Source organism: Gossypium arboreum, chromosome 10 (genome assembly GCF_025698485.1).
Source record: "Gossypium arboreum isolate Shixiya-1 chromosome 10, ASM2569848v2, whole genome shotgun sequence".
In the NCBI taxonomy this organism is placed as follows: Eukaryota; Viridiplantae; Streptophyta; class Magnoliopsida; order Malvales; family Malvaceae; genus Gossypium; species Gossypium arboreum.
Genome location: NC_069079.1, coordinates 127409093 through 127436681, shown reverse-complemented (window position 1 = coordinate 127436681; position 27589 = coordinate 127409093). Strand labels below are relative to the sequence as shown.

Here is a 27589-nt window from a genome sequence, read left to right as displayed (position 1 = left end):
TCAGATGAATCTAAGCTATGGCATAAGAGGCTTAGTCATGTCAACTACAAGTCAATGTCTCAGTTGACCAAAGGAGATTTGGTTGAAAACTTCTCTAAATCAGTTGACAAAGAAGAAATTTGTGAAGTTTTCCAACTAGGAAAGCAAGCCAGACTTCCATTTTCTTCCAACAAAGCCTGGAGAACCTCTGAAAGATTGCAGCTAGTCCACACTGATATGTGTGGCCCTATGAAGACACTGTTTTTGAATAACAGTAGATATTTTATCTTATTCATTGATGATTACTTAAGGCATTGCCGGGTTTACTTCATCCAGCATAAGTATGAGGTAGCCTCAATGTTCTGGAAGTTCAAGGCTGCAGCAGAAACAGAATCAGGTTGCAAGCTGAAGACATTGAGGTCTGATAATGGAACTAAATACTCCTCAGCTCAGTTTCAATCCTTTGTGATGAAGCAGGCATCAAACACCAACTCACCAACACTTACACACCTCAACAGAATGGTGTCAGTGAAAGAAAGAACAGAAGCCTGATGGATATGGCCAGATGCTTGTTGTTTGAGATGAATTTACCCAAAACCTTGTGGGCTGAGGTAGTTAACACTATTGTGTACCTCCAAAATAAGATCCCAACCAAGGCATTAGTTAATAAAACTCCATTTGAGGCTTGGTTTGGGTTCAAACCATCACTAGCTCACCTAAGGATCTTTGGTTGCATCCGTTATGCTCATGTACCTACTGTCAAGAGAGACAAGTTGGCCAAGAAAACTCAACCTGGTATTCTAGTGGGCTATAGCAGTATCAAGAAGGGCTATAGGATATTAGATCCTTCGTCCAACAAAATTCTTGTGAGTAGAGATGTTGTATTTGATGAGAAATCAGCCTAGAATTGGGACAAGAATGAGCCAGAGGCTGTTGCTGAAGATCTTGTAACAAACCAGATTGTTACTGATCAAAATGGTCCTGAAATGGACATTGATGATGAACCAGTTAGGGGCACTAGACCATTGGATAAAATTTATGAAAGAGCTCAAGTGGCTGCAGTTGAACCAAGCTGCTTTGAAGAGGTTGAAGCTCAACAACGCTGGAAACAGGTAATGGCTGATGAAATCAGTATGATTGAAAAGAATCAGACCTGGAAACTAGTAGAGAGACCAACAAACAGGAAGGCCATTGGAGTGAAGTGGGTGTTTCGAGCCAAGCACAATGCTTATGGAAGATTTAAGAGCAAAAATTGGAGTTTGCAACATGCAAGCCAAGGAGGAGTGTTGAAGTTGGCCTCCATACTGCACTTACAACACATGAAGTATAAAGAAGCAGATCAAGCTGCACTTACAGCACATGAAGTATGCATGCAGCTGCTGAAGCACATTACTGATATTGTATTTCATTTTGTTTTGTTACCTTAAATAATTTTTGTAACTTAGTCAGATTTGAACTAAGTAGGTAACATATTTAATATAATTAGGTAGTGTTTGAATAGTCAAATCAGCTTTGTCAAAGTGTGCAAGTTTAGTTTAACAAGTTAATTTCAATGTAATTAATGGTTGTAGGTAGTTGTTTAGGTGAAATTTGTTTATGTTGACCAACTGTACTACTGATATATGTATTGGCATCATGCCATCTTTTGTAGTTAATGAAATCAACAAATTCATTCAATAAAAAAAATACTCTCTCTTTTCTTTACTTTCATTTTGCTCTCCAAGCTGATTCTGTTTATTTTCACCAGCAAACATACAGCATTGTTGCTCAAACTTCTATTAACCTTCATTCATCATTGTCCAAATCCCAACAATATCATATGAACAGAAAAGTAGTGGAAATACGATTTGAGTGATGAAAGGATTGACTATTTTGCTAAGATAAGAAGACATTATTACCTGCTAAGTTAGCAGATTATGAAGTTTGAACCTCACGATGTACTCGAGTTGGACAAATACGCTTATCTCTAATAGAACAAAGCTTGGTAACAACATCACTCATATCCATACGTTCACTCGGTGATTGAGCAGAACAAGTCAATCCTATTTCAAATATCAAATTTAAGCACCAAATATGCCCGTCACTTCCCAAGCGATTTTCATTGAGAGTGATGTCTATGATTGTTCCTCCGCTGACACTCTCTTGAAGAAGAATAGGATCTGTAATCTCAATCACTCGATCGGAAAGAGCTGCCTTGACAAAGTTGTGAAGAGTTAAACCTTCTTTGAACCTTTCATTAGTTGGCCTTTTCCCTGTAAACATCTGTAGCAAGAGAATTCCATAGCTATACACATCGCCTTTCGTTGACAACTCACTTCCCATGCCATATTCTACAATTAATTCATCAAAAAATACGTATAGAAATAATTGTAGAGGAAAACCTTCTAAGTTACAAAAACCACTTACTTTTAGACTACATGTTTTCTTTTACATAATAAAAGAAATGAATAAAGTGAACGTACCAGGTGGAGCATAGCCAATAGTTCCTCTTAATCCAAGGGTGCTTGACTGATTAGCAGTAAACATAAGCCTATCTGTAGAAAGGATTTTTGCTAAGCCGAAGTCACCTATATGGCCAATCATTTCCCCATCGAGTAGAATATTGCTTAGACTGATATCACAATGAATGATTGAAGTTTCACAATGATGGTGCAGATATTCAAGCCCGTGAGCAACATCTATGGCCACATTAACTCTTTGGAAGAAGTGATCAGGTTTGTCATCATCATCGGTTCATTCATTCTGACAGATGGTTGCAACCAACCCTCCAAGCTTCCATTTTCCATTCTCATAAACCAATGCCTTAAAATCATTGCCTTGATAATCGACACCTGAAATGACTGTTAATACCTTGACAAGATTCCGATGCCGAATATTCTTCAAGGCCTCACATTCAGCCAAGAAACTCCTGGAAGCTCCATTATTCAGAAGATTAAGCACTTTTACTGCAATAGCTACTTCAGTCCCTTCAAGAATTCCTTTGTATACAGAACCAAAATTTCCCGAACCGATCAAATTTTGTATGGAGAATCCATTAGTAGCCCTTAGGATGCTTTGGTACGATAATTGTAAAAGTGAGTTTTTTGCACAAGTTTCCGTTGGCTGCTGCTCTTTCTTCTTTCTAAACCACATGATAAGAAGACAAGTGAAAACCAAAGTCACTCCTAAAATCACAACGACAATTGCAATTTTCAATTTAACGGAAGTTTTTGATGATGTTTTGGAGTTACATCTTGACAAGTGTAACTCAGGGATGCCTCCACAAAGCTTACTATTTCCCTCAACAAATATAGCACTTGCATTCTTGAACACACCGTCACTTGGCATCACTCCTTGAAAATTGTTGAAAGAGAGATTTAAATACTTTAACGCCCCCAAACTTTACAAGAAATTCTGGAACACCACCTGAAAGATTATTGTTGGATACATCCAATGCCTCAATGCCCCTCAATGAACTCAAAGATGGAGGAATGGGCCCTTCAAACAAATTACCCTCCAAATACAGCGCCATCAGACTTACACAACTACCAAGGTTTTTTGGAAGCAAACCAGATAACCTGTTGTGAGAAACATCTAGTTGACCTAGATTTTTCAATTTTTCAACTTCAACAGGAAGCTCACCAGTCAAAGAGTTTGACGAAAAGCTTAGCACAATGGACAAGGATGATAGTCCTAGTATTTCAGGGGGTATTGATCCACTAAAATTATTATGAGAAAGACCCAATAGAAGCAACTTTTTGCACTTACCTAGATTCGAAGGAATTTTGCCTTGAAGATTGTTAAAATCTAAATAGAGTTCGATTAACTCTGTTAAATTTCCAATAGAATGGGGAATAGTCCCAAAGAGAAAATTACTTTTAGCGTAAAATATATTTAGCTTCCAAAGCCTTCCAATAACAAAGGGGATGGGTCCTAATAGTTTATTTTGTGCTACGTCTAGCATCTCTAAATTGATGAGATTTCCAATCCCATCCGGGATTTTTCCCAATATATTGTTCGGGCTAATTTCTAAATCCTGAAGGGTGCTAGAAAAATTGCTAATACATTCAGGAAATTCCCCTCCAAAATTATTTTGGACTATAGATAGGTATTCTAGTTTGGTTTTATTGACTAATGTGCAAAGAAAGTTCAAGTCACCTTTTCTCCCATGCCCGAAATGGTTCATTCCTAGTTCAAGGTCAAACAAATTATCCAACTTTTCTAATGAAGGTACATTTCCATCGAGCATGTTATCATAAAAATCAAGAACATTCAAATTCGAGGCATTGGATATTGAAATTGGAATTTGTCCAGAGATTTGGTTTCCGAATACAGAAAAAAAACTCGACATACGGCCAAGTGATTGCTAGGTCGGAAGGAAGAGTACCTTGAATCATGTTTTGACCAATATCAAAGGCTCTAATATTAGAAAGATTGAACATTTCGAAAGGAATAATACCAGAGATTGCATTTCCACCAATGGCGAAATTCTTGAGATTTGTCAGCTGTCCAAGAGCTTTAGGTATAGTCCCAGTTAATCCATTCCGTGTTAAATAAAGTGTCTCCAAGGATGACAAGTTCCCCAACGAAGGTGGGATTCTCCCTCTCAAACTGTTGTTGTATAAAAACAAGTATTTCAGGTTTGACAAGAGGCCAAACGAAGCAGGTATTTCTGCTGTCAGTTGGTTGTCTTCCATATAAACTAATGTAAGCTTAGAACAAGCAGACAAATTGGATGGAATTTCACCACTAATAGAGTTATCGTTCAGGTCTAATGTTTCAAGTCTTTTTAAACGACCAATTTCTTGAGGAATTTGATTATTGAAGTTGTTTCCCGAAAGATTCAACTCTCTGAGAAAGCTCAAATTCCCAATGAATGGTGATAAAGATCCCGAGATTTTGAGAAATTGCAGTTCCAACTTGGTGACTCTTCGATGCTTGCGACCGCATGTAACACCATGCCATTGACAGAAGTGAATGGAACTATTCCAAGATTCCATAATCCTGAGCCCGCCACTGGTTATCTTGGCTTTGAACTGGATTAAAGCTTGTTGATCCGCGACATTTCCTCTAACTACAGGGGTTGCTGTTGCGAAACCAAGCAAGTTAAAGCATGAGAGAAGGATTATAATTAGTTGAACATAAACAAGGAAAAAAGAGCTAGATGCTTCAAAATGCTTTTTTGATGGCTCCATCAACCTGAAACAATCTATTAATTGATGGTATTGATTTGTATTTGAGAGTGGTTGGTTCATCATCAAGAACTAGAATGCAATATATAAGTAGTTTTCGAAATATGATATGATCGTATTCTATCACCGTCAATTGGTTCAGACTTTTGGGTACCATTTGCATGGGCCACCGCTCCTTAACTCATTGCAGATATGATGTTTACTTAATTAAACATTGATTTCATATATAGTAAAATGATAATGGCAGACTTCAAAGTAAACGCTGGATAGAAATGATAATGGGAGACTTCAAAAAGTAAACGCTGGATAGTTTCAGTAGGGTCACAACTATGAGGCCCCCCATTGACAATTAATCAGGAATGGTTCAACACGATATTTCTAATCATCTTTGTTTAATTTTGATATATGTAAATTCGCAGAAACTGACCCAGTACGCCTAGTAAATACTATATTTTTCTTTTTTTGCAATGAATGTCCAAATTTGGAGCTAAGGATAAGCCAGGAAATTTGTTTGGAGGGATCGGAATTAGGTTGTTTAATTTTATAATAGTAAAAAATATAATTTTTACTATTTTAATAGTATATATATTTATAATTTTAAGGAATTAAAACAATTTTTTTTTAATTTTGGGTGGACTGAAGTACAATTTTACCATATACTAATATTAAATTAGGTAAACTACCTAGTTGATCACTCAATTTTTAGGGTACTTTCATATTGGTCACCCAAAATAAAATTCTTGCACTTTGGATTATCAACTTTAGGTTGCTTTCATTTGGCTACCAAAAAATATTTCTTTAAAGTGTTGATGGGGGTAAAAAAAATTAAGGATTAAAGTAAAAAGTGGTAGAAACTAAAATAATATACAAAAATTGTTAAATTGTATTTGTTTATTCCATTGCCAAAAAATTTTAATATTAAAAATTTAAATATTTAGACATCAAAATAAATTGAATAAATTATTAAAATTGTATCCCTTCATGAGGTCTAATGTTTGCAGTCTTCTTAGATGTCCAATTTATTGAGGAATCTGGTTGTAGATGTTGTCGCCCACAAGAATCAAACTCCCTCAGAAAGCTCAAGTTCCCAACGTAGGGTGATAAAGAACCGGAGAGTTTGAGAAATTTCAATTCTAACTTTGTGACTCTCTGATGTTTGCGACCGCATTTAACACCAGGCCACTGACAGAAGTGAATGCAACTATTCCAGGACTCCATAATCTTGAGTTGATCACCAGTTATCTTGGCTTTGAACTGGAGTATAGCTTGTCGATCAGTGTCATTTCGTCTAACTACAGGGTTGCTGTTGCTAAACTAAGCAAGTTAAAACCCTGCCAGTTGAAGAATGAGAGAAGAAATAAAACTTCAACTGTTGATAGGGCGAATTTAAGGAAGCCTTTAGGGCCTTGCCCCCAATCGAAAAATTGCTATGCAACTTCAAGAAATGACCAAATTACAAATTAATATATGGTTAAATTGTACTTTGTCACTCAAAATGAAAAAAATTCTATTAAATTATTTAAAAATAATATAATTATAAATTAATACATGATAAAATTATATTTTAATCTCTCAAAATTTATAATTCAATTCTCCCTCCGAATTTTTGTTTGGATTCACCCCTAACAATTGGATCTCTAAAATCATATAAAAATATTCATTTAATCTATTTTAATTTTCTTAAAGTAACAAAAATTCTTTAGCGTGATTTTTGGATGAATACCCCCATAAAGTAACAAATATTTTTAAATATATTTTGTAATTTTAGACATGGAACTAAAATGATAAAATTTGTAAATATTGAAAGCTAAATTTATTGATTTATTTTAGATTTAGAAATAAATTGATAAAATGTGTTAACATTGCAGGACTAAAATTGTTATTAGGTCAATAAAAAAATCCATGTTAAAGGTCTATTACTAAGTTGACGGCAAGAGTGACTATAATATTAAATTTTGCAAAGTTGGGTGACTAAAATAGAACGAACTAAATAATTTGGTGAATATGTTGTGTTAAAACTGAAATTTGCTATTATACTTTTTGTTAGATTATTTGAACCCAGCCGATAGGCCACTATACTTTATTTAATTAAAATTTGCCATTGTACTTTTAAACTAAATATAAATTTACCACTATAATTTAACTTTATCTTGAATTTTTCCATTTTATTTTTACTTGATTGCATCTTGTATTTGAATTTTTATTGAATTTTATTATTCTATTTTAATTTCAAAATATTTTGAAGAAAATTTTTAAAATATATATTATAATTTAATACTTAATATAGTATCAATAATTCATAAAAACAATTATTAATAAATAGTAAACTTAATCTTTTAACTTTTATATTTTTAAAGTGTTTCTTTTAATATTATATTTTAATAAGTTAATATTATTTCAAATATTTTATTTTAATAGTTAATAATAAGTTAATTTATAAAATACTGAAACATAATAAATTAATTTAATATTTTTATTTAATATAATAAGTTAATTTAGAAAATATTAAAATATAATAAATTAATTTAGAATTTTTATTTAATATTTGAAATAATATTTTCTTGTTAAATTTTATTTCTAAATCATCAAAATCAGTATTAATTTGTAAAATGAATTAAAAATCGAGATTAGTGGCAAATTTTGGTAAAATTCAAAACTAATGCTAAAATTCAATTACATAAAAGTTGTGTGACAAATTTAATCGTATTAATAAATTATAATGGTAAATATTAATAAAAATAAAGTACACTCAAATAATATGCACCAATAGTATGGTGGAAAAGTTGCATTTTATATGGTCCTATCCAATTATTTTATGCCACGTCAACAACTTTTTTTCATCTTAAATTAAAAGGATTAAAATAATTTCTACCTCATATTTAATTTTGTTCAATTTCTTTTTCTTTTATTTCCTCCCTCTCACCCTCTCTTCACTGTTAGAAGAAGAGGATTTAGGGTTTTGAGGATTTCCCCGATTTTTTTCTTTCTTCATCATCTCCTCATTGTTAGAAAAAAGATTTCAAGGTTTTGGGCAATTCAAAATTTGCAATGGAAGAATTATAAGCTAAGCAAAAAAATGGAGGGATTACAGAATCAAATTTATTCCTATTTCTAGTGATTAAAATCAATGGTTTTTAATCTTTTTCATTTAACTATGAAATAGTCATTGAATTTAGTTCATAATAAATTTTTTTATTTTTTTATTTATTGGGAAAAAAAAGAAACAAAATTGAAGTAGAAATGTGGGGACTAACCCTTTTGAAGTTTCTGTCAATACATATATGCAGTGGGAGTGATCCCCTCTTGTATGTCAAGTCTTTTCTCTCTTTGTCAACGAGGGTTCTATATTTTTATAGTGGGTTGATTTTCATAATGGGTTTTTGCCGTTTGATGTGGATACATCGACACAACTGTTGAATTTGTTGTTCATTGAAAGAAAAGAAAAAGAACCACTAGTCTTATTGTTCAAGACATTTTGGGGATATAATACAAGATTATCAATTCCAACAGCATAAAGTTCCCATGAATAGCCATTGATTGACATGTTCAATAACATTAATCCAGAACAATTGTTACTAAAGTCTGATTTGACGATAATCTAGTACTGGAAAAACTCCAAATTTATTCTCGTTTCTTTAAGTGGAATGTGAACAAAAGAAAAGAGAATAGCGAGCACTTTACCGGACCTAACCATCTCAAGTCATCCATACGACCCCTTAGATGCCTGCAACTTAAGAAACAAGGATTTACTTAAGCACATCATGTCATCCGAAAAGTAGCCGAAATGTGCCTTTAAGTGATGAAATGATTGAGTATTTTGCTAAGATAATAAGACATTATTACCTGTTGGTTTAGCATCATATGCAGTTCTAATCCCACGATATAATCGAGTTGGACGGAGAAGCTTGTCTCTAATAGAACAAAGCTTGGTAACAACATCACTCATGTCCATCCGTTCACTCGGAGATTCAGCAGAACAAGTGAGTCCTATTTTGAATATCGAATTCAAGCATTGAAGATATTCGTCATTTCCCAGGTTGTTTTCATTAAGAGTGATGTCAGCTATTGTTCCTCCTCTGACACTCTCTTGAAGAAGAATGGGATCTATAATCTCAACCACTCGATTGGGAAAAGCTGCTTTGACAAAGTTGTGAAGACTTAAACCTTCTTTGAACCTTTCATTCGTTGGCCTTTTCCCTGTTAACATCTCTAACAAGAGGATGCCATAGCTATATACATCGCCGTTTGTTGACAACTCGCTTTCCGTGCCATATTCTATAATTAATTCGTCACAAAACACATATATTAATAATTGTAGTGGAAAACCTCTAAATAAACAACAATACTGCTTTTTGATCGATTTTTTTCTTTTAAATAATGAAAGAAATGAAAAAAGAGAACATACCAGGTGGAGCATAGCCGATGGTTCCTCTTAATCCAAGTGAGCTTGATTCATTAGTAGAATAGTTAAGCTTATCTCCAGAAAGGATTTTTGCTAAGCCGAAGTCACTTATATGACCAACCATTTCCCCATCGAGTAAAACATTGCTTGGCTTGAGGTCACAATGAATGATCGGCGTCTCACAACGATGGTGCAGATATTCCAGTGCATGAGCAACATCTACGGCCACATTAACTCTTTGAATGAAGTTCAGGTTTCTCATCGTCTCTGGTTCATTCATGCCAACAGATGAATGTAGCCAATCCTCCAAGCTTCCATTTTCCATGAACTCATAAACCAATGCTTTAAAATCATTGCCTTGATAATCGATACCTGAAATGGCTGTTAATACCTTGACAAGATTACGATGTCGAATGTTCTTCAAAGCCTCACATTCAACCAAGAAACTCCTGGAAGCTCTATGATTCAGAAGATTAAGCACCTTTACTGCAATAACTGCTCCATTCGCTTCAAGAATTCCTTTGTATACAGATCCGAAACCTCCCAAACCAACCAAATTCTGAGGGGAGAATCCGTTAGTAGCCCTTAGGATGCTTTGGTACGATAGCCGTAGAAGGGAATTTTCTACATGAGTTGCCGTTGGCTTCCGCTCTTTTTTCTTTCTAAACCAAATTATGAGCAGAATAGAGAATACTAAAGTCACTCCTGAAATCACAACAATTATTGTGATCTTCAATTTAAGGGAAGTTTTTGATGATGTTTTGGAGTTACATCTTGACAAGTGTAACTCAGGGATGCCTCCGCAAAGCTTATTATTTCCCTCAACAAATATAGCACTTGTATTCTTGAACACTCCTTCACTTGGTATCACTCCTTCAAAATTGTTGAAAGAGAGATTTAAGTACTTTAATGTCCCAAACCTCACAAGAAATTCTGGAATCCCACCAGAAAGATTATTGTTGGATGCATCCAATGCCTCAAGACCCCTCAATGAACTCAAATATGGAGGAATTGGCCCTTCAAACAAATTGCCCTCCAAATACAGCTCGACCAGACTTACACAACTCCCAAGGTTGTTTGGAAGCAAACCAGATAACCTGTTGTGGGAAACATCCAGTTGGCCTAGATTTTTCAGTTTTTCTACTTCAACAGGAAGCTCACCAGTCAAAGAGTTTGTCGATAGGCTTAGAACAATGGACAAGGATGATAGTCCTAGTATTTCGGGGGGTATTGGTCCACTAAGATTATTATGAGAAAGATCCAGTAGAATCAAATTTTTGCAATTACCTAGACCTAAAGGAATGCTGCCCTGAAGATTGTTAAAATTTAAAACAAGTTCGGTTAACTCTATTAAATTTCCAATGGAGTGGGGAATGGTCCCAAAGAGAAAATTACTGTGAGCGTAAAATATATTTAGCTTCCAAAGCCTCCCAATATCAAAGGGAATGGGTCCTAATAGTTGATTTTGCGCTAAATCTAGCACCTCCAAATTGATGAGATTTCCAATCTCATCCGGGATTTTTCCCAAAATGTTGTTATAACTCATCGATAAAGCCTGAAGTGTGCTAGAAAAATTGCTAATGCATTTTGGAAATTCCCCTCCAAAATTATTTTCGGTTATAGATAGAGATCCTAGTTTTGTATTGTTGACTAAAGTGCAAAGAAAGTTCAAGTCACCTTCTCTCCCATGTCCCAAATGGTTTCCTCCTAGTTCAAGCCTAAACAATTTATCCAACTTTTCTAATGAAGGTACATTTCCATCGAGCATGTTATCATAAAATTCAAGAACATCCAAATTCGGGGCATTGAATATTGAAAGTGGAATTTGCCCAGAGATTTGGTTGTCCCCTACAGAAAAGAACTCAACATGAGGCATATTGATTTCTAAATCAGAATGAAGAGTACCTTCAATCTTGTTTGCACCAATATCAAAAATTCTAATATTGGAGAGATTGAACATTGGGACAGGAACAATACCAGAAATCGCATTTCCGAATATGGTGAAAAATGAAAGGTTTCTCAGTCGTCCAAAAGATTCAGGTATTATCCCACTTAATGCATTGTACGTTAAACCAAGTCTCTCCAGCGATGACAAGTTCCCCAGTGAAGGTGGGATATTCCCTCTCAAACTATTGTTGAAAAAACCCAATACTTTTAGGTTTGACAAGAGACCCAGCAAAGCAGGTATTTCTCCCGTTAGCTGGTTGTCCGACATATCAACTAATAGAAGTTTAGAACAAGCAGATAAATTGGAAGGAATTTCACCACTGATGGAGTTATTGGCCAGGTTTAATGCTTCTAGTCTTCTTAAACCACCGATCTCTTGAGGAATTTGATTGTAGAAACTGTTGCCCACAAGATCCAACTCCCTGAGGAAGCTCAAATTTCCAATATTTGGTGACAATGATCCAGAGAGTTTGAGGATTCGAAGTTTCAGCTTGGTGACTCTTCGATGCTTGCGACCGCATGCAACGCCGATCCATTGACAGAAGTGAATGGAGCTATTCCAGGACTCCATAATCTTGAGTGGATCACCAGTTATCTTGGCTTTGAACTGGAGTAAAGCTTGTTGATCAGTGTCATTTCCTCTAACTACAGGGCTTGCTGTTGCTAAACTAAGCAAGTTAAAACCCTGCAAGTTGAAGAATGAGAGAAGAATCACAAGGAAAAAAGAGCTGGACGGTTGAAAATGTTTTTTTGATGGCTCCATCAACTTGAAACAAATTGTTAAATGAAAAGGTTGATTTGTATTTGATTGTGTGGCTCATCATCAAGAACCAGGGTGCAATATATAAGTAGTTTTCCAACTATGGAATTTCAGTGTCAAAGAATTTGGGATTCCCTAAATGTGGAGATTGACTGTTTCAAATCATCTGATAAACTGATTATATGATTAAGAAAACCAGTCCTGTTCAGTGCAGTTCATCAATCATAAACCCTCTTCTTCCATCAACTAATCAATCAAAGACCTCCCTGGCATTAGATGATGATGGAGGCTGACTCGTATACCTTAACAAAAGACTCTGATAACTGATTGGGTAGCTGTTGAAGACTTTGAAATTTATGCATCTCCTGCAAATAGATGTAGAAGATAGTGGGATCGAAAGATATCTAAGGTTAGTGCTATGTTAATGGCACAAGACATTGAGTGGGTTGTTAGTAATGATTATGAAGAACAACTCCCCAAGTCTTGCACTATAAAAAGAGTTGACTGGAAATTTAAGCCAAAGCATTCAATTGGTCAATGGTTGAAGCATTTGGCAAAAACTACACAAAGGAGTCTGAAGAAACTTTGATTGAAACTAGGAAATGGGCAACTCTGTTGAAAATGAATTGCTTGAGCAGAGTAAGCTTGAAACAAAGCATCTAAGAACTGCCAAGTTCAAAAAAACTTGATGAATGATTGGTATTTGCAGCATAGAGGCTAAGGAGAAGTGTTGAAAATGGCCAATCATGCTGCTGTTATACTTTTGGTTAAGTGCATGCAGTTTGTAAACATACTCAGCACATATGCACTGCAGCAAAATTGAAGCGCCGTTAAAACTATTTGCGGTGTTTTTACAAGCGTCGCATAACGCCGCTATAGATAACGCCGTTAAAGTTTGTGGCATTTATTTGAAAAAAGTACCGCTAAATGTCATGTCATGTTCTTTAGCGGCGCTTTTGCCACAAACGCCGCTAAAGATTATGTTCTTTAGCGTCAGTTTTTTCAAATAAACGCTGCAAACTTTGTTAAGTTACTTAGTTGAAAATGAACTAAGTTACTTAGTGCCACAAGCATATGCTTGCTGTAACAACAATGTTGTTTAATTACTTTGTTAAGTTACTTAGTTGAAAATGAACTAAGTTGATATTGTTTTGACCTTTTTAGGTGTTGATTTACATAATCAGCTTGTGTGCAAGTTAAGTATTACTTGTTTCAAAGTATGATTAGTGGTAGTAGGTAATATTTGGTGATGTATTTGGCTATTAACGTATTGTTTTTCTAGTTGAAAATTGAGGAAAATGAGCTATTAGCTGAAGCTCCCTTGCTGCACCATTGTGAGCAAGTAAAAATATCTAATGCATCTTGCTTCATTGTACCCCAACAAACTCACTAACAAAGAAAACAAATTATAAGAGTAGTCACTCAATTATTCAGTTTGTTCTGTTTTGTCATCCAACTATTAATTTTTTTCGTTTCAGTCTTTCAACTTTTCAAAATTAAATATTTTAGTCACTCTTCCCTTAGTTTCCTAATAAAAGTCTAATTTGAGCTCTGTTTTATTAACTTAATAATAAATTTAGCCCTCCCATGTTTATACATTTTACCAGTTTGAGCTTAAATTTAAAAAATTTGACAAATTTATCCCACAATGTTTCCAAGATTTATCATTTTATTCCTAATTCTATAAATTTATAAAAAAAATTAAAATGTTAAAAACTTTAAAAATGTTATTATAAACGTTGATAATAGTAATAGAATGATCGCAAAATAAGAAAAAAAAAGAACATACAGATTTTATGTAGAAACCCTTTCAGGTAAAAACTACGGACAAAGAAGGAGAAATTCACTAATGTGGAAAAACTAATGATTCAAGAGGAGTTTCGACTACATTTAATTTAAAAGTTGAAAAACCTTATTCGAATCAATGTTAAATAGAATAAGTGTAGTTCTATACGGACTCTACTTGTGCGACATGGTCCGTATCGAGGCGGTCAGGTTGCAACCCTAGTCGAGTATTATGTTTAATGGGGATCTGTGGTGAGCTTCGACCTTTTGCCACCACAAACCCCCTTATTTTGTCACTGTATTTTATTTTTTTAATAAGTGATGGGATTCAGATCACACAACTCTGACAAAAAAATTAAAAGAGTATAAAAATATTTTTAAGATTTTTGCGCCCCAAAAGACTTTCAATAATATCTACCACTTTGTTCTTTCCTTAATTCAATTGACGAAATTTGAAATATCAAATGCCATGGCTTGACCTACAATCTTTCTCTGATACTTGAGCTAGAAATGATAAAAACTCGATAACACTAAAGCTTGAAATTGGTACGTACTATCTCTGTAGCAAAGAGTAAAGCCATCAAAGTTGGTGTCGTCAACTCAACCTTTTTTTTTGAGTTTATAATTTTGTTAATTTCAAGCTTTTTTTTGGGGTTTAATTAGGCATTTGAGGTGAACTAATGTAGCAAAAGAAAAAGCGGACTAAATTAAAATAAATTGAATAAAAAATAACTTTAATTTTTAGGTTTTTCACATGTTTGGTTGATGAGGAAAAGTAAATATAAATTATAAAAAGTAAATATAAATTAAAAATTTAAAAACTAAATATAAAAATATTTTTAAATATATATTTATAATTTTAGAATTAGAAGTAAAATAATAAATTTATTGATTTTTTAAGATTTAAGAACAAATTAAAAGAATATATAAATATTGCAGAATAGTCGGTGACCAAAATAGAGTGAATTGAATAATTAAGTGACTATTGTTGTTCTTTGTCCTATTTTTATTTGTAATTAATGAGTTAAACCTTTTGAATTAATGTACAAATTTGCCAATATACCTTAAAGGTAAAGTTGAAAATTGCCACTATACTTGTTTTATATACAAAGATGATTCCAGCCATTATATTTTATTTGATTGATATCTGTCATTGTACTTTTTAAGTTACGATAAATTTACTATTATAATTTAATACTTAAAAATAATAAATTGATATATTACCAATAATTAATAAAACAATTATTCATAAAAAGTAAACTTAACATTTTCATTTTTATTTTTCAAGTTTTTCTTTTAATATTATATTTTAAAATTTTATTATTTCAAATAGTTTATTCTAATAGTTAATAATAAGTTAATTTATAAAATATTAAAATACAAAAATAATTTAGTATTTTATGTGATAAATATTAAATAAAAATTCTAAATTAATTTTTAAATTTTATAAATCAACTTATTACTAACTATTAAAATAAAATATTTAAAATAATGTTTTTTGTTAAATTTTATTTCCAAATCATCAAAACCAATATTAATTGGTAAAATGAATTAAAAATCAAGATTAGTAACAAAATTTAGTAAAATTCAAAGTTAATGGGAAAATTCAATTACAGAAAACTTGTGTGATAAATTTAAGTATAATGACAAATATTAATAAAAAATAAAGTACAGTGTAAATTTTAATATGCACCAATAATATGGTAGCAAAGTTGCATTTTATACCTAAAATTTTAAGTTTTAGATAAATATCAAAGATCATATCTTTTAACTTAAACCCATATTTTTAATATTACTAGCTTCTAATCTCACATGCTTGCATGTAATTTTACATATTTAATGTTTAAATATTTTTAAATATTATATTTTTATTTGTAGTAATTAGCTTAAAATAAAAATTTTATTTGAATTGATGAATATAAAATATATTAACTTATCAATTCAAATATTATAGTAATTAAAACATTTTAACATATTCAATATGCAATATAATTTTCTTATTTGGCCCACACAGTTATGAAGACTTAAACCTTCTTTGAACCTTTCATTCGTTGGCCTTTTCCCTGTTAACATCTCTAACAAGAGGATGCCATAGCTATATACATCGCCGTTTGTTGACAACTCGCTTTCCGTGCCATATTCTATAATTAATTCGTCACAAAACACATATATTAATAATTGTACTGGAAAACCTCTAAATATACAACAATACTGCTTTTAGATCGATTTTTTTCTTTTAAATAATGAAAGAAATGAAAAAAGAGAACATACCAAATGGAGCATAGCCGATGGTTCCTCTTAATCCAAGTGAGCTTGATTCATTAGTAGAATAGTCAAGCTTATCTCCAGAAAGGATTTTTGCTAAGCCGAAGTCACTTATATGACCAACCATTTCCCCATCGAGTAAAACATTGCTTGGCTTGAGGTCACAATGAATGATCGGCGTCTCACAACGATGGTGCAGATATTCCAGTGCATGAGCAACATCTACGGCCACATTAACTCTTTGAATGAAGTTCAGGTTTCTCATCGTCTCTGGTTCATTCATGCCAACAGATGAATGTAACCAATCCTCCAAGCTTCCATTTTCCATGAACTCATAAACCAATGCTTTAAAATCATTGCCTTGATAATCGATACCTGAAATGGCTGTTAATACCTTGACAAGATTACGATGTCGAATGTTCTTCAAAGCCTCGCATTCAACCAAGAAACTCCTGGAAGCTCTATGATTCAGAAGATTAAGCACCTTTACTGCAATAACTGCTCCATTCGCTTCAAGAATTCCTTTGTATACAGATCCGAAACCTCCCAAACCAACCAAATTCTGAGGGGAGAATCCGTTAGTAGCCCTTAGGATGCTTTGGTACGATAGCCGTAAAGGGAATTTTCTACATGAGTTGCCGTTGGCTTCCGCTCTTTACCAAATTATGAGCAGAATAGAGAATACTAAAGCCACTCCTGAAATCACAACAATTATTGTGATCTTCAATTTAAGGGAAGTTTTTGATATGATGTTTTGGAGTTACATCTTGACAAGTGTAACTCAGGGATGCCTCCGCAAAGCTTATTATTTCCCTCAACAAATATAGCACTTGTATTCTTGAACACTCCTTCACTTGGTATCACTCCTTCAAAATTGTTGAAAGAGAGATTTAAGTACTTTAATGTCCCAAACCTCACAAGAAATTCTGGAATCCCACCAGAAAGATTATTGTTGGATGCATCCAATGCCTCAAGACCCCTCAATGAACTCAAATATGGATGAATTGGCCCTTCAAACAAATTGCCCTCCAAATACAGCTCGACCAGACTTACACAACTCCCAAGGTTGTTTGGAAGCAAACCAGATAACCTGTTGTGGGAAACATCCAGTTGGCCTAGATTTTTCAGTTTTTCTACTTCAACAGGAAGCTCACCAGTCAAAGAGTTTGACGATAGGCTTAGAACAATGGACAAGGATGATAGTCCTAGTATTTCGGGGGGTATTGGTCCACTAAGATTATTATGAGAAAGATCCAGTAGTTGATTTTGCGCTAAATCTAGCACCTCCAAATTGATGAGATTTCCAATCTCATCCGGGATTTTTCCCAAAATGTTGTTATAACTCATCGATAAAGCCTGAAGTGTGCTAGAAAAATTGCTAATGCATTTTGGAAATTCCCCTCCAATATTATTTTCGGTTATAGATAGAGATACTAGTTTTGTATTGTTGACTAAAGTGTGCAAAGAAAGTTCAAGTCACCTTCTCTCCCATGTCCCAAATGGTTTCCTCCTAGTTCAAGCCTAAACAATTTATCCAACTTTTCTAATGAAGGTACATTTCCATCGAGCATGTTATCATAAAATTCAAGAACATCAAAATTCGGGGCATTGAATATTGAAAGTGGAATTTGCCCAGAGATTTGGTTGTCCCCTACAGAAAAGAACTCAACATGAGGCATATTGATTTCTAAATCAGAATGAAGAGTACCTTCAATCTGGTTTGCACCAATATCAAAAATTCTAATATTGGAGAGATTGAACATTGGGACAGGAACAATACCAGAAATCGCATTTCCGAATATGGTGAAAAATGAAAGGTTTCTCAGTCGTCCAAAAGATTCAGGTATAATCCCACTTAATGCATTGTATGTTAAACCAAGTCTCTCCAGCGATGACAAGTTCCCCAGTGAAGGTGGGATATTCCCTCTCAAACTATTGTTGAAAAAACCCAATACTTTTAGGTTCGACAAGAGACCCAGCAAAGCAGGTATTTCTCCCGTTAGCTGGTTGTCCGACATATCAACTAATGTAAGTTTAGAACAAGCAGATAAATTGGAAGGAATTTCACCACTGATGGAGTTATTGGCCAGGTTTAATGCTTCTAGTCTTCTTAAACCACGGATCTCTTGAGGAATTTGGTTGTAGAAGCTGTTGCCCACAAGATCCAACTCCCTGAGGAAGCTCAAATTTCCAATATAGGGTGACAATGATCCAGAGAGTTTGAGGATTCGAAGTTTCAGCTTGGTGACTCTTCGATGCTTGCGACCGCATGCAACGCCGATCCATTGACAGAAGTGAATGGAGCTATTCCAGGACTCCATAATCTTGAGTGGATCCCCAGTTATCTTGGCTTTGAACTGGAGTAAAGCTTGTTGATCAGTGTCATTTCCTCTAACTACAGGGCTTGCTGTTGCTAAACTAAGCAAGTTGAAACCCTGCAAGTTGAAGAATGAGAGAAGAATCACAAGGAAAAAAGAGCTGGACGGTTGAAAATGTTTTTTTGATGGCTCCATCAACTTGAAACAAATTGTTAAATGAAAAGGTTGATTTGTATTTGATTGTGTGGCTCATCATCAAGAACCAGGGTGCAATATATAAGATAGTTTTCCAACTATGGAATTTCAGTAGCAAAGAATTTGGGATTCCCTAAATGTGAAGATTGACTGTTTCAAATCATCTGATAAACTGATTATATGATTAAGAAAATCAGTCCAGTTCAGTGCAGTTCATCAATCATAAACCCTCTTTTTCCATCAACTAATCAATCAAAGACCTCCCTGACATTATATTTTATTTGATTGATATTTGTCATTGTACTTTTTAAGTTACGATAAATTTACTATTATAATTTAATACTTAAAATAATAAATTGATATATTACCAATAATTAATAAAAAATTATTCATAAAAAGTAAACTTCACATTTTCATTTTTATTTTTCAAGTTTTTCTTTTAATATTATATTTTAAAATTTTATTATTTCAAATAGTTTATTTTAATAGTTAATAATAAGTTAATTTATAAAATATTAAAATACAAAAATAATTTAGAATTTTATGTGATAAATATTAAATAAAATTCTAAATTAATTTTTATATTTTATAAATAAACTTATTATTAACTATTAAAATAAAATATTTAAAATAATGTTTTTTGTTAAATTTTATTTCCAAATCATCAAAACCAATATTAATTGGTAAAATGAATTAAAAATCAAGATTAGTAACAAAATTTAGTAAAATTCAAAGTTAATGGGAAAATTCAATTACAGAAAACTTGTGTGATAAATTTAAGTATAATGACAAATATTAATAAAAATAAAGTACAGTAAATATTAATATGCACCAATAATATGGTAGAAAAGTTGCATTTTATACCTAAAATTTTAAGTTTTAGATAAATATTAAAGATCACATCTTTAACTTAAACCCATATTTTTAACATTACTAGCTAGCTTCTAATCTCACATGCTTGCATGTAATTTTACATATTTAATGTTTAAATATTTTTTAATATTATATTTTTATTTGTAGTAATTAGCTTAAAATAAAATTTTTTATTTGAATTGATGAATATAAAATATATTAACTTATCAATTCAAATATTATAGTAATTAAAACATTTTAACATATTCAATATGCAATATAATTTTCTTATTTGGCCCATTGACTTGGCACACATTTGTGTGACATTGACAATGAATTTTTCAGCTTTATACCATTCGCTATTTTTACGAGATCGAGTCACACACCTGGATGTTTTGTGATGTAAATTTACGAATGAGTATTCTAATACTTAAACTGACAATTTGAAACATAAAAATCATAAGAGATATGCTAAATCCAAGTCACTAATTTGAATGCAAAACCAAACAATTAGCCCAAACAACTTAACCAGCCCTCATTAAGACTCTAATCACTTATCCTTGCAAAGCAACAACCTAAAACAACACCAAGATTGTTGGAGGGTTGCCGAACGTCTCATGAACTTCTCCTATCAGCGCATAAAATGACTATATGATATACCAAAATCACTTGAAAGGCTAATTCCTCAACATAAAACTTAAAACTCAAAACAAAACTCCATCACCCACAAGATTTCACAACCTTACCTGACACTATAGTCACGCACAACCACACAAGCATGAAATGTGAAGACAATAAAAGAAAGGAATAAAAGAAAAATAATTTTGAAACACAAAAGATAGGGAATAATTTTGAAACTCAATTTTTATGTAAGTGCGAATTAAATTCAGAATGTTGACAATATTTTTACTGTAGACTTATTTTAGCCACAAGTTTTCGTTTTGATTGGTCTATACTCTTTTTGAAATTATTTTGATTTTTTTTTTTGGGTACTTGTGTAAATAATTTCACCATTTAATAGTATATCTTTAAAATTTTAATGGATTAAATCAATTTCTTTTTTATTTTTGAAGGATGAAAATGTAATTTTACTATATACTAATTTAAAATTGAATAAACTACCTAGTTGGTCACTTAACTTTTAAGGTGTTTTCAAGATCTGTTGGTATAATTTGTTCAATACCTTTTCATTCCATTCTCAGGAATTGTCTTCATCGAAAATCACGTCATGGCTTATGACAATCTTCTTAGTGTGAGGATTGTGAGGATTGTACAGCTTGTAAGTTTTCAAATTATCACTTATACTAAGAAAAATACATTTTTTGCTTTTGTCACCAAGCTTCTTCCTCTGTACATCTGGAACATGAGCATAAGCTATGCATCCGAAAATTCTGAAGTGATTAACTGCTGGTTGTCAACCATTTCATGCATCCTCCGGTGTCATGTTCTGAACAGCTATTGTTAGACTTCTGTTCAAGATGTGAAGACTTCAATTGATAACTTCAGGCCAAAAACCCTTTGGCACCCTGCTCATCTCCAAAAGGCTTCTTACCACATTCATGATTGTACGGTTCTTTCTTTCATATACCCCATTTTGTTGTGGAGTATAGGCTATGGTTAGCTATCGTTTAATTCCATGTGTGTTACAAAAATCTATAAATTCATGTGAGTTATACTCTCCACCACGATCTGTGCGTAGCATCTGATTGGACATCTTGCTTCTTTCTTAATAATTGCCTTAAAAGCTTTGAAAGCTATTAAGGCTTCAGATTTTTCTTATAAAAAATAAGCCTATGTTTTGTGACTCAAATCATCAATAAAAATGATTACATATCGTTTACCTCCATTGGAAGTAGGATTGATTGGTCCGCAGAGGTCAGAGTGTACAATCTCCAACAGCTCTCTTGCTCTTTGTGTTTCTCCTTTCGAAAATGGATCTTTATGTTGCTTATTGACAATACATCTGTTGAAGTTGGCATGCATGCAGCATATGAACAGCCAAGGAGCAGTCCATGCAGTCCAAGTTATGTGGATGAAGTATGAATATCAAGATGCTGTAGTATTTCCGGATGAAGTACATGCAGCTACTGAAGTTGATGCTACTGTTCAATTTCGATTTCATTTTGCTACTTTAAGTAATATTTTGTAACTTAGTTTAATTAGAACTAAGTAGGTAATGTATTTAACGCATTCGGTGCTGATAAGATTGATAGATCAGCTTACCTAATTGTGCAAGTTGTGATTTACAAATTACAATGTGCAAGTAGTGCAAGTTAGAATGAAGTCTAAAAATAGTAAATTTGTTAAAGATGACCAGCTCATGACTGGTATATTTATTAGCATTATGCCATCTTTTTAATCAATGAATTTCAATAGAAATCATTCAAGAAAAATACTCTCTTAATTTTTGCTTTCATAGTTCAAGCCAGATTTTGTTTGTTTGCTCAAAAACCTCCAGACTTAAATATTAAAGTTTTTGTGATTCTTTATCCGGATTAATTACGTTGTTGCTCAAGTTTTTAAATGAGCTTCATACTTCCTCCGGATAATTTGTTCCAAAATCCCAACAACATCTTTCACATATCTTCGTTGGAGTAGAGAATATTGGATGGCCAACCACCATTTTCTTCTGCAGTAGTGTCTTTAATCCATTGAAATTTAGATGACCATAGCGAAAGTGTCACAACCAAGCATCATTATTGATCCTTGTTGAGAAACAAGTCTGGGAAACATTATCCAAATAGAGAGGGGACATTCTGTTTACTATCGTTTTAGTTTGAGCAATCAAGCCTAACTTGTCATCAAGAATGCGGCAAATACCATTTTTTACTGTAATCTCATAGCCCTTCTCTTGCAATTGGCTAATGCTTAACAAGTTGGTCTTTAAATCTGGAACAAAAAGAACATTAGAGATTATTTGAAAATTATTCCCTTTTGTTCTGATTATTACTCAGCCTTTTCCCATAACAGAAATTTTGGTGTTGCTGCCAAACTTCACGTTATCTCCATATGACTCATCCAAACTTGAAAAAATTTCTTTGTCACCACACATATGGTTGCTGCAATCGGTGTCCAGGTACTATAATTGCTTGTTCGTGTCTTCCTTGGTATTGCAAATCATCAACAAAGATATCACCTCTTCTGTTTCTGTAAAATTCGATTTTTCTTCACTATCGTTTGGTAGGTTAGTTCTGCATCAGTTTTGATAGTGCCCATACTTATGACAACGATAGCACTCCACATCCGATTTGTCAACTGACTTTGAATGTTCAGTTGTTGATCAGTGGCCTCCACGTCTTCTTCCTTTGCCTCCGCCTCTGCCTCTTCCTCGAAATGTGAAACTGTGATCAACCTGAGATTGTTAATGTTGTGAACCTCTTCCTCGACCTTCTTTTTTTATGAAAATTGGACGATACTAGCAATGCTTGCTCCTCTTTGTCTTGTTGAATTATTTTCTGCTTATGAACCAGTAAAAAGGCTTGCAGTTAGTCAAGTGATAGAAGATTTATATCCTTTGATTCTTCAATTGAACAGACCATGTAGTTGAATTTTGGTGCCATTGAGCGAAAAATCTTCTCAACAACAATCATATCCTCCATCTTCTCACCATGAATCCGCATCTTGTTGACAATCAACATTGTTCTTGAGAAAAATCAGAAACAGATTCTCCTAATTTCATTCGCAATGTTTCAAATTCGGATCGTAGTGCTTGTAGTTGCTGCCTCTTGGTCTTGTTTGAACCTTCTTATTTCTTCTTCATGGAATCCTATATTTTTTGGAAGTATCTTGCAAAGAATTGTTTCCAAGATTGTGCGATCAATTGCTTGGAAAAGATAATTCTTTGCTTTGAAATCTTTCAACTTTAGCCCTTCAAACTCTGTCTTCTGTGCATCTGTCATTGTACCAACTACTGGTCCTATGATTCCTTCAGAGACAACCTGCCAATACTCCTTAGACCGAGGAAAATTTTCCATTAGCATGCTTCAATGGTCATAGTGACCATCAAAGCGAGGAATCGCTGGTTGAACAAAAGTTTCGGATGCCATTGTTACAGAGTACTAGTTTTGCTGCTGCAAAAATTAACTAAGACACACTCCCTTTTTTTTTTTTTTTTTTTTAAACTCGCTCTTAACTCTTTCTCTCTACTAAGCTGCTGCTCTTTTAACCAAGCTTTGATACCAGTGTCAACTCGTAAAGCACAAGATGAGAAAAAATGTTACTCCTATATTATTCCTAACTAATGAAGCCATTATATAGGCTGAAATATAATAGAAAATACATAAAACATGCATAACAAAATCGATGCAACTCATAAAAGAATTCATTTTTTTTTGTCACCCATTGATTCTGTCGTTTTATTTTGGTCACCCAACTATTAATTTTATTTTTATTTTAATCACTTAATTTTTTAAAATTAAATATTTAGTCACTCTTTCCTTAGTTGCCTATCGGTTCCCTTAGTTTCCTAATAGAAATCTAACGTGAACTTTGTTTTATTGGCCTAATAATAAATTTAGCCTCCAATATTTTATTTTTAGTATTCCGTAGCAAAGAGTAAGAACGTTGGAGTTGGTGTCATCAATCCGACCATTTTCTAGATTTATAAATTTGTTAATTTTGATATTCTTTTGGGGAGTTAATTAGGAATTTGAGACAAACTAATGTAGCAAAAGAAAAAGGGAGTAAATTAAAAGAATTTGAATAACAAATAACTTTATTTTTGGGTTTTACATGTTTGATTGATGAGAAAAGTAAATATAAATTATAAAAATTTTAAAAAGTAAATATAAATATATTTTAAATATATTTTAGAATTTTAGAATAAAAATAAAATGATATATTTGTTAATTTTTTTAGATTTAAGAACAAATTTATAGATGTGTAAACATTGCAGGACTAATTTTATTATTAGGCCAATTTAAAAGCCCATGTTACACATTTGTTACAAGTTATTTTACTATTCAATTTTAATTTAAAAATATTTTGAAGACAAATTTAATAAAAATTAATATTATAATTTAATATTTAACATTATTATAATTTTATCTAATAATTGTAATTTAAATTTTCATTATTTTTAAATGGGTAATTATCATAATTTCTATTTTATTTTTTCTTATTTTATGTTTAGAGTTCTATTCAAATAATAATTCTATTTAGTTTTTTTCCTAAATAAAGGTAGTTTATAATATTATTTCCATACTTTTAATTTTATTAAAATATAATATTATACAAGTGGACTCCACGTCAACATAAAAAATCGAAATAATTTCTTTCCTTCCTTCAATTAGTTTTTTCTTGCTCTGTAAATTAGTTACTAGAACAATTTCAAATATTTATAGTATTCTAATAATAATAAATGAAAGGGTATAATTAATCTAAAAGTTATATTTCTTGGTTATTGGTAAAAATTATATTACTTGATTTTTATAAAAATTATGACTATTCAAACAATATTATTTGAATAGTTATGTTTAATCAAGAGATATTAGATGAATAATTATGTCTCTTTTAGACATGTGGTTGTTCGAAATGTCACCTATTAAAAGATGTCCTATAAGAATGAAATTTCATTTGAAAAATATACCAAAAATTCTCAAAAGTTCTTTCTATCATTCTTCCATCTTTTCTATTATTAGATTGTTTTATAAAGAATTACTGTATTTTTTATAAAAATTAATTTTCTTATTATATATTGCTCAGTGTTTAGTGAACTATTTTTATCAATGCAAAAAACAAATAGCTATCGGGCTTCATTGTATCCTCGATATTACAAGATCGTAAAAGGGACTTCAGCATCGAGAATGCTTACAAGGAGAGAAATGTTGCCGTGGACTACTTGGCACATATGAGATCTGTTCCTTATTACGATTTATGCTTCCTTCGTGAAGCACGTGATGATTACATAGTTGACAAGTATCTTAGATTAAGAAATAAAATTATTTTGGGAATAAAAATTTATAACTACCTTAGTTTAGGGGGAAAAAACTCATTAAATATTAATTACTATCAAAACTTTAAATGGTTAGAAAGAAAAAAAAATATGAAAAAAACAAATCCTAATTGCTTTTATAGATTTTTTATTGGAAGTATTTAGGATTTACTCCTTGAGAAAAAGGTAAACTACACAAATAGTTACTCAATTTTCATAAATATTCATTTTAAGCACCAAATAAAAAGTTTGCATTTTAGACACCAAAGTTAAGATCTGTTTTTAATTTGGTCACTATGGGTATAAGGAATAAAGAAAATCCAAGTTGGCATCCCAATTATTTTTTTAATTTTCCATGTAATTAATAAATATAATTTATAATTTTCACCCAATTTAAAAAATTTCCTGTTAGGCATTTGTTTTCAGCCAACTATGGAATGTCAACTTGGAAATTAAATCCAAATTTTAGTGCCTAAAATGTAAACTTTTTATTTTGAATTTTGGATGATTACATGTGATATGAGCTGATGCTAAAGAGATAAGATGAGAGAAAAGAAATTATTATCATAATTATATTTTATAATTTCTAAGTTCCTTTTATTTGTTGAAGCATCATCATGAAATATGATTTTCTTTTAAAAAAATAGAAGATATCAAATTGAATCTATCTTTAAACACCCTCTAACTTATTCGAATATGATTTTAACACATTTAATTAAAGTTGTAGAGTTGAGTTTTGAATAGTTATTTTCAAAATTATGCTTATGAAGTTTTCGAATATTTTATTCTTATAAATATAATCATAATTAATTTAAAATAGGGTTAAATATAATATTAGTATTGAACTTGTTCACTTCTCTCATATTGGTAGTTATGATTTTTTTATCTAGATTGATACTTGAACTTTTTTCTGTCCACTAGTTTAGTATCTAACCCAACGACGTTAATTTTTTGATGACTAGTTCTGATCATTCACGCGCTGTCATGTTTCATTCTCTTTGACTGCAAACCAAACCCCTTTAATTATTTTTTCTTTCATTTTCCGTAAAATTTTTTCTTTTACTTTTTTTCCTTTAAAAAATAATAAAACTTTTTTCTTTTTATGCACCTATATTTATCAAATCAAATTTAATATTTTCGAGCAAAAATAAATTGCTAGTGTTGATTTGTTTGTTTTAAATTAAGCTGCAACTAAATAAACAACTAAAAGAACAAATTAGCAAAGATGGAGACAAGAATTAGTTATGCAATTTGAAAATCTTTTCTACATTTGGGTACTTTGCCTAATGATTTACTCGTTGAAAGTTTAGTTACAAATTGAATATAAAAATAAACAATATGTTTACAAGTATTTTACACAAAAACAAATTCCCATGAAGAATAGAATAACTGCTCTCTCTAATTCCTACATAAACACATTAACATATCTTTTTTATATAGGCAACAGTTGACACATCGTTTAGTTGCAAAGTGAGTGAGTTGCGATGCAATTAGCTTTAACGTAAACAATAGTATTAATTATTATTAATTTATGCATCTAAAGTCTTAACATGCTTGACATACCATCAACATATTGGCCAAGTGATGGTAACTTGTATGTAGGTATGATGTATATACATTTTGCTTAACCAAAATAAAAAAGTTCTTGTTGAAATTATCTTTTGGTTCAAGTGTTAGGTTGTTAAAATTGCTTGTTTTAATAATACAAGAAACTTGGAATAAGATTTTATCATGTTTCCAGGGTCTTGTTAAAATTTTAGGTCTATTTGTTAAGCTCAACTCAAAATATGGATCTAAATTTTTGCTAAAGTTTAGTCCGGATAAAAATGCTAAAACCCAGACCTAATTCAACTCGTCGAATTAATTTTTATTATTTTTATATAAAACAATTTTAAAAATATAATACATAAAAAATACTAAAAATATCAAAATAAATGTCTTCCGATAAATTGAAAATAGATTAAAAAATATTTATACTTAAAA

The 27589-nt window shown here is 32.0% G+C and overlaps 2 protein-coding genes and 1 pseudogene across 2 annotated transcripts; all 3 read right to left on the bottom strand.

Annotated features, from left to right (window-relative positions):
* Window positions 1–1893: 1893 nt before the first annotated feature.
* Window positions 1894–5153, bottom strand: LOC108462313 (probable LRR receptor-like serine/threonine-protein kinase At3g47570; annotated as a pseudogene).
* A 3939-nt stretch (window positions 5154–9092) lies between these two features.
* On the bottom strand, window positions 9093–12621 carry LOC108462314 (probable LRR receptor-like serine/threonine-protein kinase At3g47570). The gene is made up of 4 exons (XM_053020353.1): window positions 12562–12621; window positions 9556–12184; window positions 9232–9425; window positions 9093–9137 (listed from the first exon to the last, which is right to left on the bottom strand). Exons 1-4 carry the CDS (start codon window positions 12619–12621, stop codon window positions 9093–9095), a joined length of 2928 nt encoding a protein of 975 aa, XP_052876313.1.
* A 172-nt stretch (window positions 12622–12793) lies between these two features.
* On the bottom strand, window positions 12794–23648 carry LOC108462315 (probable LRR receptor-like serine/threonine-protein kinase At3g47570). Its single transcript, XM_053020352.1, has 10 exons — window positions 23416–23648; window positions 23211–23316; window positions 22935–23061; window positions 22470–22563; window positions 21505–21637; window positions 17866–18744; window positions 17074–17665; window positions 16316–16960; window positions 16055–16185; window positions 12794–12925 (listed from the first exon to the last, which is right to left on the bottom strand). Exons 1-10 carry the CDS (start codon window positions 23646–23648, stop codon window positions 12794–12796), a joined length of 3072 nt encoding a protein of 1023 aa, XP_052876312.1.
* Window positions 23649–27589: the final 3941 nt, after the last annotated feature.